Here is a 14,094-nt window from a genome sequence, read left to right on the forward strand (position 1 = left end):
GAGTTGTGAGGCAATGAGGGCAGAAAGATAAGCTTACAGGAGTGAATTCCACATATCATGGAATTTATCTGGGAATATGTAGAAGAAAGCTTTACATTCAAAAAAATCAAGGACAGATGAAATGGGTGTCAGGTATTTCTGTTTATACAGAAATAAAAAAAAATATATATTCTTACAAAGGCCCTAATGTTCACCTGTGTTCTTTCTTGAATTACAGTTAGAAAGTTAGAGAAATGAGGTCACATACAGAAGTCCACTGGCAAAATTCTTTTTTGCTCCATTTTATTAATGGAATATGTAGTGGGATACCACAATATATCACACACAGCAGAGGAACACAAGGGTGTTCTTTCTACATAAAGTACATGAATGTACACACTAAGAATACTGTATCCTCTAAATTATTTTTGTAAGAACTTTGATATGTGATACTCACCAAACAGAGGAGGCAGTGAGGAGCAGAAAGGTACATTTAAAGTAAACTGTCTCACTTCAGTACCAAACTGTCTCACCTCAGTACCCAGAGATGACAGAAGTCGTGAATTTGAAAAATTCTGCATGTATGAATGTGTGTGTTTTCTGTATCTGAAGAAGGACTTTGTCCAATAGCTTATTCTATTTTTAAATGTGCCTCTCTGTTGCCCAGCACCACCTCCATGTGGTGAGCAGCAGTCTGTCCTATGCACATAGTTCAACAATAAAAGAAATTCATAGATGGAAAAATATGTAAAATACGGAAATGGCAATGTGTGTGGGCGCGTGTAGGTATGCACTTTTACTTGAGAAAATGCAGAGCTTGAAGGCTACTGTCAATACTGTTTTCTATCACGTGTTCCTGTGCACCAAAGATTGGTCTGCTATAGGTGAGTGATTGCCTTTTCCTTATTTTATGTACTATTCTCACTGCTGTTAATCCATCCCAGATTATCCATTGTTTCTAAGAACTTTACACTTACAAATGTTATAATTTACTCTGAAATAATTTCAAGCACTACACACAAGAAAGTACCTTTCTTGTATGCACAGGGCGTCCATCAACATACAGAGAAAATGTAGAATTCTTAAGGACAGCTCTATTGACAATTAGCACTAGATGGTGCCATTGACCTTCTTGCAAAATTTCTGGACACCAAATTCTCACACCCGAGTCTCCCATTGGCTCTGGTTCCCATTCTCCTGCATCTGAAAATAAAAATGTGTGTTTACACAAATGGATAAAACAGAAAATACAGAGTGTTTGGAAATGCCCATTACAAACTTCTAGGACTTGTAGAGGGGATTGAGTACATAATATTTTGAGCAGGAACCTATGTCCGGAAACTTACCATTTCCATTCTACAGTTGTTTCCATTCAGATGTTCAAATCATCAACTTCTGCTTGAGGAACTGAATTAGATGTGATACAGTACAGTTGTCAGGTAACAATTCAAAGGGAGACATAACAAAACATTCATTTATGACTTCAACACATTTATTTGTATTAACACTTGAACACTACTAGTTTTCATTACTTCAAAATGAAAAAGAACCCAGCATACTATAAATAAGAACAGTATCGATGCATTAAAACAGCTGCTCAATGTGGCGACCACCAACGCTTTTACATTGTACCTGCAAAGCATGTTCTGGTACATGCTCTCCATCCCACCTGGTGGTTCAATTTCTAGCACAGTGGCCAGAACTAGTGTCATTAAGATCTTCCTCTGACTCTAAGGTAGTCTTGTAAATTAAACTTTGCATAAGACTCGACAAGTAGCAGTCCTTAGGAGTTAATTGCAGCAATTACGGAGGCTACACAGATGGACCACCTCAGCCTATCCCTCTTTCAACATATTGTTTGTTGAGATGTATGCAGGTCCAGTTAGCTTGAGTGGAAGGAGGTACAGCCCACTCACTTGAGCATCCAGAATACCTGCCCACATGTTAATACCAAACCGGTGCCGAAATCCCTGACCACGTGTGGTATGAGGATTTTTGTCTGCCCAGACACATCTGTTTTGCGAATTCAGAACACAACCCCTATTAAATTTAGTTTCACCTGTGAAGAGAACTCGCCGTTGTGACGGGATGTGTTGATGCAGCGGTGCAGGAACCACATGCAGTAGGTAACAACACCCACTGCACGCACATTTGTTCGTATTGTAGTTGACGGGTTCTCTTCAACGTGATGCAGTAGATCATCTTCAGGAAAATTTTTGTGAAACAGCTGACTAGCAGCTCTTCCATTATCTTGAGCCTTGCTATAGGCAAGGAGCATGTCTGTGCATTTTGAAAACATGTACCGAACCATGTTTATTGTACCGGAAACACACAGGCACTGAAGAGGTCTCACAGTTAAATCACATCAAGTGACCATCTCATATCATGCCATCCTGTCTACCTATTGTATACCAGGACAAGCAACTCTGAGACTTTTCTCTTTCCCTCAGCAGAAACTGTGGTAGAATGGGAACAGTTAATTTCCGGACATGGGTTCCTATCCAAAATATTACATAATCACTCCCCTCTTCAAGTCCTCAAAGTCAGTAACAGGAGTTTCCGAAGATCCTGTATAAGACAGTAGTACATAATTGATAATGTTTTCTTTGGTGAAGCTCAAAGCAAGAAAATAACTGGGTGGTTTTGGAAATCAGCTTTATGCAAACACAGTAAGTTTATTTTTTATACTTTTCTAGACATGTTTCGACACCAATCAAACCTTCTGTGGGTCATATTTTATTACTGTAAAGTACAATATCACATTTATAATAATTTAACTGCTGTAGGCCTAAGAAATACAATATTTGCAATTTGCTTCATTTTGTTTGAAAACACACATTAAAATTACATCGCTAACTGAACTGTTGTTATACATCGATTTAAGTGCTTGTTTTCGTCAATTTTCTGCAAATTAGCCATGAAGAAAATTATTATGTATTTGTTTAGAGCTGTTTCAAGGGTAGAGGTTATGCATGTTTCTGTACTTACATTTTCCATCCTGTTTCGTGTCCCAGCCTCAATAGTTTACCAAAGATGCATAAAAATAACTGTCCAATCAGGCCCACAATCAATTTCAAAAATGCACCATCTTACCACCTAGCTAGACACTTACATACATTGCTAAAGAAATTATATACTTTCACAGACAACAGAAATCTAAAAAATACCAGTGAACTGATAGAAAAGATAAAAGATATAAACATAACATCAACAGCAACCCTGGTATCTTTTGACATCACATCCATGTACACAAATGTGCCAGTGGAAGAAACGATCAGCATTGTTTCAAAGCAGCTGCAGTATCAAGGAGGCATAACAAGTACATACATAGATGAAAACCACCACCCAAAAAACATGGATACTGATCTGAAGATCCTCAGAGAAAGCAACAGTCTATCAAAAACTCACAATAGAGGAGAACTACCACATACAAAGAGCAATAATACAGGGAAAGAGAGTCCTGAATGAAAATATAACACTGTGCAACAAAACACTGTTTGGAACACTCAATGAACTATACAAAAATGACTCCCCACCAAAAAAACATAAAAAAGCTTCTGTTTTCTGGGTTCTCAACCCACCTCTCTCTCTCTCTCTCTCTCTCTCACACACACACACACACAGAATCAGTGCCATAACAAACACAAGACCAATGATGAACAAGTGAGCAACGACAACAACATGACACCTCTCATTCAGTGTGTTATCAGAAGTGTGTGTGCAGATTACATTTCACCACATTTTGTGTAAGTGCACGTGATGTGAAGTAGTGAGCGGAAATTTGTGATGAACTGAGTGAAAACAATGCACTAAACAGCAGCTGATTGAGACACCAACCAGTGACATGAAACAGGATGGAAAATGTAAGTACAGAAACGTACCTAACCTCTACCCTTGAAACAGTTCTACACAAATACGTAATAATTTTCTTCATGGCTAGTTTGCAGATGACATGCTATCAAAAAATCGATGAAACCGAGCACTTAAATTGATGTATAACAATACCGTTCAGTTAGCGATGTAATTTTAAGGTTAGTGTTCAAACAAAACGGATAAAATTGCAAATATTGTATTTCTTAGGCCTACAGCAGTTAAATTATTACAAATGTGATATTGTACTTTACAGTAATAAAATATGACCCAAAGAAGGTGACACATTGGTGTCAAAACATTTCTGGGAAATTATAAAAAAATTAAAAAAACTAACTGTGTTTGCATAAGGCTGATATCCAAAACCACCCAGTTTTTAAATCACAAACACAGAAGAAAGGAAAGAGGAGCTTCAAACCTTAGTAACAAATAACTGTTTATTCAGTAAAAAATGCTCTCTGATTGTAATGCATAGTTAATTACGATAAATAACATAGTGTCTTACAGAAGGATATTCCTCAATGGAAATTGGTTAGGATAATTAATGAGTCCAGGACAAATGTTTTAAGAACAGCTTACGAGAAATGACCTGGGATGAAATTTATAATGATCCAAATGCTAACATAAAATTTGATCTATATCATTATTGAAAATAATAAATCAGAAAGGACGTTAAACAGCCATGTAAATATCCATGGATCACTAGAGGGATTAAATTACCTTGTGAAAGAAAACTTATCTGTTGGCAGGAACAAGTAGAGATCCTGCAGTTGCACACTACAGAAACTGCTCAAAAGTACAAAGGAAGGTTATTAAAAAAAGAAAGGAATATGTATATAATGTCAGATAATAGCAATTCTGACAGCAGACTTAAAGCAATATGGAATGTAGTGAAATGAGAGACAGGACAACCAGCCACAGAACAAGTTAACATCACTACCAAACTGAATGGAAGGGCTATAAATGATGAGCTACAGCTCCGAAGGCTTGCATAAGTAAAAGCTCTTTTTTATGTGTGTGGTCTCCTGCCACTGCTTTGTGAGTAGATTTTTCTATCTATCTAATTACATTGTATAAAAATGTAATTAGATACATAAAAAATCTACTTACCAAGTGGCAGCTGAACACACACACACACACACACACACACACACACACACACACAAAGAAGAAGAAGGAAGAGGGGGAGGAGGAGGTTATATATATATATATATATATATACCTAAAAACAAAGATGATGTGACTTACCAAATGAAAGTGCTGGCAGGTCGACAGACACACAAACGAACACAAACATACACACAAAATTCAAGCTTTCGCAACAAACTGTTGCCTCATCAGGAAAGAGGGAAGGAGAGGGAAAGACGAAAGGATGTGGGTTTTAAGGGAGAGGGTAAGGAGTCATTCCAGTCCCGGGAGCAGAAAGACTTACCTTATGGGGAAAAAAGGACGGGTATACACTCGCACACACACACATATCCATCCACACATATACAGACACAAGCAGACATATTGGTCTTTAAATATGTCTGCTTGTGTCTGTATATGTGTGGATGGATATGTGTGTGTGTGCGAGTGTATACCCGTCCTTTTTTCCCCATAAGGTAAGTCTTTCTGCTCCCGGGACTGGAATGACTCCTTACCCTCTCCCTTAAAACCCACATCCTTTCGTCTTTCCCTCTCCTTCCCTCTTTCCTGATGAGGCAACAGTTTGTTGCGAAAGCTTGAATTTTGTGTGTATGTTTGTGTTCGTTTGTGTGTCTGTCGACCTGCCAGCACTTTCATTTGGTAAGTCACATCATCTTTGTTTTTAGGTATATTTTTCCTTCATGGAATGTTTCCTTCTATTATATATATATATATATATATATATATATATATATATAGTGGAAAGTATAGGACAAACAGTTCAAGAGAAAAATCACAGTAGTATGTTGAAAAAGTAACTCTCATAAAATTCAATCACATGAATGTACCGTCAACTTCTTCTTCTTCTTCTTCTTCTTATGAAGTTAAGAAAATTATACATTCTCTCAACAATGAAAGCTCATCTGGTTTCATTAGTGTTTCCAATAGACAACCAAAGATTTGCTCCCATACAATAAGCCTGGTCTTGTCCGAAATGTGTAATGTGTCACTAACACGGGGCATTTTTCTAGAGATGCTGAAATATGCTGTCATTAAAACCCTCTTTAGGAAAGGTAATACGAGAGATGTCAATAACTACTGACCTGTTTCACTGCTGACATCATTTTCCAAAATTTCTGAGAAGAAGATTTATTCTAGATTGGTATCACACATTAGTGACATTAATATCCTCAGTAAATCACAGTTTGGGTTCAGAAGAGCTGTCTATTGAAAATGCCATTTACACGTTCACTCATCAAATAATATACAACAAGTACAATTAGTTCTTTTTGCAGATGACACTAGTATTGTAATCAGTCCAAGTATACAAACTGAAACAGAAGAAGCAGTAAACAATTTTCTTAAAAGTATCACTGACTAGTTTTTTGTGAATGGTCTCACTGTCAGTTTTACAAAGACACAACATATTCAGTTCTGCATGTCTATGGGCACTACACCAGTGATTTCCTCACCACATGGAGACGAAATAATAAATAAGGTGGAAACTTCAAAATTCTTAGGTGTCCATACTGATGATAATTTAAACTGGAAAAAGCACATTTTGGAACTCCTAAAACAACTTAATACAACCACTTTTGCACTCAGAATCACTGCAAATCTTGGAGAGAGACATATCAGTTAGTTGAGATATTTTACATATTTTCGTCCAGTGCAGTCATATGGAATAATTTTCTGGGTTAACTTATCTTTAAGAAAATGTCTTCATTGCTAAAAACATGCTGCAAGAATAATATGTGGTGCTCGCCCACAACCTTCTTGTAGACATCTGTTTAAGGAGTTGGATGTTCTGACTACTGCTTCACTGTATATTTATTCCCTCATGATATTTGTTGTAAATAATCCACTACAGTTCAAAAGGAACAATGATGTACATAATAGAATACCGGAAGAAAAAATGGCATTCATTACTCCACATTAAAGTTGTCTTTAGCATCAAAAGGGGTGCACAATGCAGCAACAAATATTTTGGATCACCTATCCAGTGATATAAAATGTCTGACAGGCAGCAAAGTAAAATTTGGAAAGTTTCTACTTGACAATTCCTCCTATTCCACAGAAGAATTTCTATTACTGTAATGTGTAAAAGATGGTGGATAGGAATTACTAACTCACATCTGTATAGCCTTACCATGTGTTACACTTATCAGTGGTGTGGTACATCGAGATGTGCAGAACTGAACACCTATCTTTTCAAAATTCAGAGATTATTTGCAGAATCTCAGTCAATGATACTGTTAAGAACATTTTTTACCATTTCTTCTGTTGTTGTATGCAAGCTTTCCTTCTCATCCTGTACAGTCAGTCTCCCATGACCTAGGTTTCTGGGTGACTTTTCAAGCTCTACCCTTTTCCTAAACCTCTCCCATCCTTTTCCTTCACCTCTCTTTTTCCCCTTCAACCCTTCTACTGGAAGAAGGAGCCACCGGCTCCGAAGGCTTGCATAAGTAAAAGCTCTTTTTTATGTGTGTGTTCTCCTGCCACTGCTTTGTGAGTAGATTTTTCTATCTATCTAATTACATTGTATAAAAAATGTAATTAGATACATAAAAAATCTACTTACCAAGTGGCAGCTGAACACACACACACACACACACACACACACACACACACACACACACACAAGAAGAAGAAGGAGGAAGAGGAGGAGGAGGAGGAGGAGGAAGAGGAGGAGGAGGAGGAGGTTATAATCAGGCAAGCTTTCGGAGCCAGTGGCTCCTCCTTCAGGCAGAAGGGTTGAGGGAAAAGAAGACGGGTGAAGGAAAAGGATTAGAGAGGTCTAGGAAAAGGGGTAGCTTTGGGAAAGTCACCCAGAGCCACAGGTTAGGGGAGACTTACCAGACGGGATGAGAAGGAAAGACAGATTTCTGGCAGTCCCCGACAATCAGACTTTTTACCTATACAATTACATTATTTTGTCAAACTTGATTGTTTCAATTACATTGTATGTATGCTTGGATTGATTACAACCAAGGAACAATGGCAGGCCATAGACTGAGTTTTGGAGAACTCCATAAGCGATTTCTCTCAAGTCAGAGGAATATCCTCTGATTACATTAGTTGAATTAATAAGTACAACTTCCTGTATTTGAGACAGGAATGGGAAGGTGCCAGAAGTATAATGCAAAAGGAGAAGGCCCAAAGAACCCAGGAAAGAGATGTGATCCAACGAAGTAGAAACAGGAGAAGGATTTGAAGCAACCTGGTTGGCAGCCATGCACTCTGTCATCAGGCCACAAGGGGCCCATCGGGACCATCCGACCGCCGTGTCATCTTCAGCTGAGGATGCGGATAGGAGGGGTGTGTGATCAGCATACTGCAATCCCAGTCATTATGATGGTTTTCTTTGACTAGAGCCGCTACTACTCGGTAGAGTAGCTCCCCACTTGGCATCACAAGGCTGAGTGCACCCTGAAAAATGGCAACAGCGCATGGCGGCCCAGATGGTCACCCATCCAAGTGCTGGCCATGCCTGACAGCACTTAACTTCGGTGATCTGACAAGAACCGGTGTATCAACTACGGCAAGGTGTAGTGGGACGCGAAATTGAAGCGTCACCCATCCACCAGTGTCAGCCCAGTTTGCAGGTGACTATAAGTTTAATTTAGTTTGTTTATATATTTTTCTTATTATTGGTAATAGATGGGAATTATCTAAAAGTTTTGTATTTTTTTTTATGTGTTTCATGTACGGAGAGGGCGGCACAACGAACGGAGACAGCATCTTCGTTGCCGCGACCAGAGAGGAAATTGCTGGCCGCTATACGTCGCGGGTCGACAGCCGAGGAGCAACAGAAGATCCTGGAACTGAGTTGTTGCGTCGTGCCTCTAAAAATTAAAAATGAATTTGTATACTCTTTTTGTACAACAATGACGTCATATAGAGCTTAATCTTGTTGAAAAGTCAGTCCTATTCTGTTAAGCCTCAGGTTCAGAACGTCTGTATGTAGGAAGTTAATAAAATAGCGGATACTACTAAAGTTGAAACACGTGTTCTGAGGATTTATTTATGGAGAATTATGTGAACTGATTAATAGTATATTTGACAAGATTATTGAATTTTGACAGTGGTCATCGCAACTTTGAATCTAAAAGGTTTAGTCAATGTGTGATTCTGATATCGATTAAGTCAAGATAAAGTGTGTCAATATAAGTTCTGAGGAGAAACAAACGAAATTTAAATTGAAAAAGTTTACGCAAACCATTTGGCCCGAGTGATGTAATTCTTTGCATACGACTCGACTGATGTTTATAGTTTCGTTCAAGAACCATTCTGTGACAATTTAAAAAGAATATAAATCATTTTGAAGTGGGTTGTAACTGACGTAGGTGACGAAGTCTGCACATGATAAACGAAAGTCATTCATAAACAAAACCTATACGTCGTTACACTACAAAGGCCGTCTTGGTTGGTAGTCATACCAATAAAAAAATGTGTGCAATGATTGCAGCAGAGTTGGTAAATGACATGGCAGCTTTCACAGGTGACCCAGCCCCTGATGGGGTAGGATAAACCTGTCACAGGAATGGAATAGGAAGTGCTGGGTGGGTGGATTGAGCAGTTTCACACCTGGGTCTTCTGCAGGGATATGATCCTTGTAGCAAGGGGTTGGGATTGGAAATGGGATATGAATGGACTAGGATGTTGTAGAGGTTGGTTGGGTGATGGAACACCACTTTATGAGGGGTGGGAAGTTTCTCCGGTAGGATGTTCGTCATTTCAGGGTACGATGATAGGTAATCAAACTGGTGAAAAAGGATGTGGTTCTGTTGTTCCAGTCCGGGGTGATACTGGTTGATGAACGAATGAACGGGACACTTCTTTGTGACTGGTTTTTCGGGGTGGTGGGAAGATGGGGGTGTGAGGGGAAATGGTATGGGAGATGTGTTTGCGGACTAGGTCTAGGGGATAGTGCCTGCCTGTAAAGGCCTTGGTGAGACCCTCAGCATACTAAGCAAAGGAGTTTTTGTCACTGCATATATGCTATCCCCAGGAAGCCAAGCTGTATGGGAGGGATTTTTTGGTGTGAAAGGGATGACAGCTGTCAAAATGCAGGTGTGGTTGGTGGGTTTAATGTGGACAGAGGTGCGGATGGAGCCATCAGAGAGGAGGAGGTCAACTTCTAGGAAGGAGGCATGCTGGGTTGAGGACGATCACGTGAAGTGGATGGGAGAGAAGGTGTTGAGGTTGTGAAGGAATGAAGATAGGGTGCCTTGATTCTTTCTACAATCATATTTAGATATAAAGGAAATGGCTCAAAACGTTTCAACAAGAGCCACTTACTTCCATGGACATTAATAACTTTACTGAATTTTATATATAGAGTAGAATATCTTTGGTTTCCCTCTGTCAACCATGCCTCCATCCTTGCTACCCTCCCTATTTTCCTTTCCCTGTTGCTTCATAACCTGGGTTTTGAGTAACTGAATCTCCTTTCCCTTCTTCCCTTTCTTTCCCCTCTCTCCTCCCCGATGAAGGAACATTTGTTCCGAAAGCTAGGTACGTAAATTTTCGGTTCTGTTTTATGTGTATCTATCGGCTGTACTGAGCTGAGGTAAGTACTGGCCAGCCCCTCTATCTCTTTGTTAGTATTTGTTTCACATCTTTATATGAGATTTTCCATTAATAATTTATATATAGAGTAATAGAAAACTTTAGGACTAACTCAAATGCACACCACCACCACCACCACCACCCCCACCACCCACCACCCCCCCCCCCCCCAACCCCCTTAGTGATAGGGTCTAAAAATCTGCTGCTTTTATAGCTTTAGTATAGTGATATTGCTACCAATTGTGACATAGCTTCTTAACCCCCCATGTGTGAACATTGTTTAAATCTTACTCTATTAATTTTGTTCATCAGATCTTCCCTTTGCTGTCTTTCCCTTCAAACAAACCCCCAAGTTTCCACTACTCATTATTGTTCTTGTGGCCTTTGTACTTGTCCATTCATAGCAATACAACAAATAAGTTGATGTTTCAACAGCTGTATCACTAATATTATCAGTACCCCCTATTCCACAGAAGAATTTCTATTACTGTAATGTGTAAAAGATGGTGGATAGGAATTACTAACTCACATCTGTATAGCCTTACCATGTGTTACACTTATCAGTGGTGTGGTACATCGAGATGTGCAGAACTGAACACCTATCTTTTCAAAATTCAGAGATTATTTGCAGAATCTCAGTCAATGATACTGTTAAGAACATTTTTTACCATTTCTTCTGTTGTTGTATGCAAGCTTTCCTTCTCATCCTGTACAGTCAGTCTCCCATGACCTAGGTTTCTGGGTGACTTTTCAAGCTCTACCCTTTTCCTAAACCTCTCCCATCCTTTTCCTTCACCTCTCTTTTTCCCCTTCAACCCTTCTACTGGAAGAAGGAGCCACCGGCTCCGAAGGCTTGCATAAGTAAAAGCTCTTTTTTATGTGTGTGTTCTCCTGCCACTGCTTTGTGAGTAGATTTTTCTATCTATCTAATTACATTGTATAAAAAATGTAATTAGATACATAAAAAATCTACTTACCAAGTGGCAGCTGAACACACACACACACACACACACACACACACACACACACACACACACAAGAAGAAGAAGGAGGAAGAGGAGGAGGAGGAGGAGGAGGAAGAGGAGGAGGAGGAGGAGGTTATAATCAGGCAAGCTTTCGGAGCCAGTGGCTCCTCCTTCAGGCAGAAGGGTTGAGGGAAAAGAAGACGGGTGAAGGAAAAGGATTAGAGAGGTCTAGGAAAAGGGGTAGCTTTGGGAAAGTCACCCAGAGCCACAGGTTAGGGGAGACTTACCAGACGGGATGAGAAGGAAAGACAGATTTCTGGCAGTCCCCGACAATCAGACTTTTTACCTATACAATTACATTATTTTGTCAAACTTGATTGTTTCAATTACATTGTATGTATGCTTGGATTGATTACAACCAAGGAACAATGGCAGGCCATAGACTGAGTTTTGGAGAACTCCATAAGCGATTTCTCTCAAGTCAGAGGAATATCCTCTGATTACATTAGTTGAATTAATAAGTACAACTTCCTGTATTTGAGACAGGAATGGGAAGGTGCCAGAAGTATAATGCAAAAGGAGAAGGCCCAAAGAACCCAGGAAAGAGATGTGATCCAACGAAGTAGAAACAGGAGAAGGATTTGAAGCAACCTGGTTGGCAGCCATGCACTCTGTCATCAGGCCACAAGGGGCCCATCGGGACCATCCGACCGCCGTGTCATCTTCAGCTGAGGATGCGGATAGGAGGGGTGTGTGATCAGCATACTGCAATCCCAGTCATTATGATGGTTTTCTTTGACTAGAGCCGCTACTACTCGGTAGAGTAGCTCCCCACTTGGCATCACAAGGCTGAGTGCACCCTGAAAAATGGCAACAGCGCATGGCGGCCCAGATGGTCACCCATCCAAGTGCTGGCCATGCCTGACAGCACTTAACTTCGGTGATCTGACAAGAACCGGTGTATCAACTACGGCAAGGTGTAGTGGGACGCGAAATTGAAGCGTCACCCATCCACCAGTGTCAGCCCAGTTTGCAGGTGACTATAAGTTTAATTTAGTTTGTTTATATATTTTTCTTATTATTGGTAATAGATGGGAATTATCTAAAAGTTTTGTATTTTTTTTTATGTGTTTCATGTACGGAGAGGGCGGCACAACGAACGGAGACAGCATCTTCGTTGCCGCGACCAGAGAGGAAATTGCTGGCCGCTATACGTCGCGGGTCGACAGCCGAGGAGCAACAGAAGATCCTGGAACTGAGTTGTTGCGTCGTGCCTCTAAAAATTAAAAATGAATTTGTATACTCTTTTTGTACAACAATGACGTCATATAGAGCTTAATCTTGTTGAAAAGTCAGTCCTATTCTGTTAAGCCTCAGGTTCAGAACGTCTGTATGTAGGAAGTTAATAAAATAGCGGATACTACTAAAGTTGAAACACGTGTTCTGAGGATTTATTTATGGAGAATTATGTGAACTGATTAATAGTATATTTGACAAGATTATTGAATTTTGACAGTGGTCATCGCAACTTTGAATCTAAAAGGTTTAGTCAATGTGTGATTCTGATATCGATTAAGTCAAGATAAAGTGTGTCAATATAAGTTCTGAGGAGAAACAAACGAAATTTAAATTGAAAAAGTTTACGCAAACCATTTGGCCCGAGTGATGTAATTCTTTGCATACGACTCGACTGATGTTTATAGTTTCGTTCAAGAACCATTCTGTGACAATTTAAAAAGAATATAAATCATTTTGAAGTGGGTTGTAACTGACGTAGGTGACGAAGTCTGCACATGATAAACGAAAGTCATTCATAAACAAAACCTATACGTCGTTACACTACAAAGGCCGTCTTGGTTGGTAGTCATACCAATAAAAAAATGTGTGCAATGATTGCAGCAGAGTTGGTAAATGACATGGCAGCTTTCACAGGTGACCCAGCCCCTGATGGGGTAGGATAAACCTGTCACAGGAATGGAATAGGAAGTGCTGGGTGGGTGGATTGAGCAGTTTCACACCTGGGTCTTCTGCAGGGATATGATCCTTGTAGCAAGGGGTTGGGATTGGAAATGGGATATGAATGGACTAGGATGTTGTAGAGGTTGGTTGGGTGATGGAACACCACTTTATGAGGGGTGGGAAGTTTCTCCGGTAGGATGTTCGTCATTTCAGGGTACGATGATAGGTAATCAAACTGGTGAAAAAGGATGTGGTTCTGTTGTTCCAGTCCGGGGTGATACTGGTTGATGAACGAATGAACGGGACACTTCTTTGTGACTGGTTTTTCGGGGTGGTGGGAAGATGGGGGTGTGAGGGGAAATGGTATGGGAGATGTGTTTGCGGACTAGGTCTAGGGGATAGTGCCTGCCTGTAAAGGCCTTGGTGAGACCCTCAGCATACTAAGCAAAGGAGTTTTTGTCACTGCATATATGCTATCCCCAGGAAGCCAAGCTGTATGGGAGGGATTTTTTGGTGTGAAAGGGATGACAGCTGTCAAAATGCAGGTGTGGTTGGTGGGTTTAATGTGGACAGAGGTGCGGATGGAGCCATCAGAGAGGAGGAGGTCAACTTCTAGGAAGGA

At 40.0% G+C, this 14,094-nt stretch overlaps 1 protein-coding gene across 1 annotated transcript in view; it reads right to left on the reverse strand.

The window, feature by feature from the left end:
- LOC126092919 (WD repeat and FYVE domain-containing protein 3) overlaps positions 1–14,094 on the reverse strand; it is a 327,125-nt gene that overhangs the window by 174,604 nt on the left and 138,427 nt on the right. Inside the window, exon 20 of the mRNA XM_049908653.1 lies at positions 1,010–1,182. Within this exon, the coding sequence (XP_049764610.1) occupies positions 1,010–1,182 (173 nt within the window). The remainder of the gene's footprint in view (positions 1–1,009; positions 1,183–14,094) is intronic.

Source organism: Schistocerca cancellata, chromosome 1 (assembly GCF_023864275.1).
Source record: "Schistocerca cancellata isolate TAMUIC-IGC-003103 chromosome 1, iqSchCanc2.1, whole genome shotgun sequence".
Lineage (NCBI taxonomy): Eukaryota > Metazoa > Arthropoda > Insecta > Orthoptera > Acrididae > Schistocerca > Schistocerca cancellata.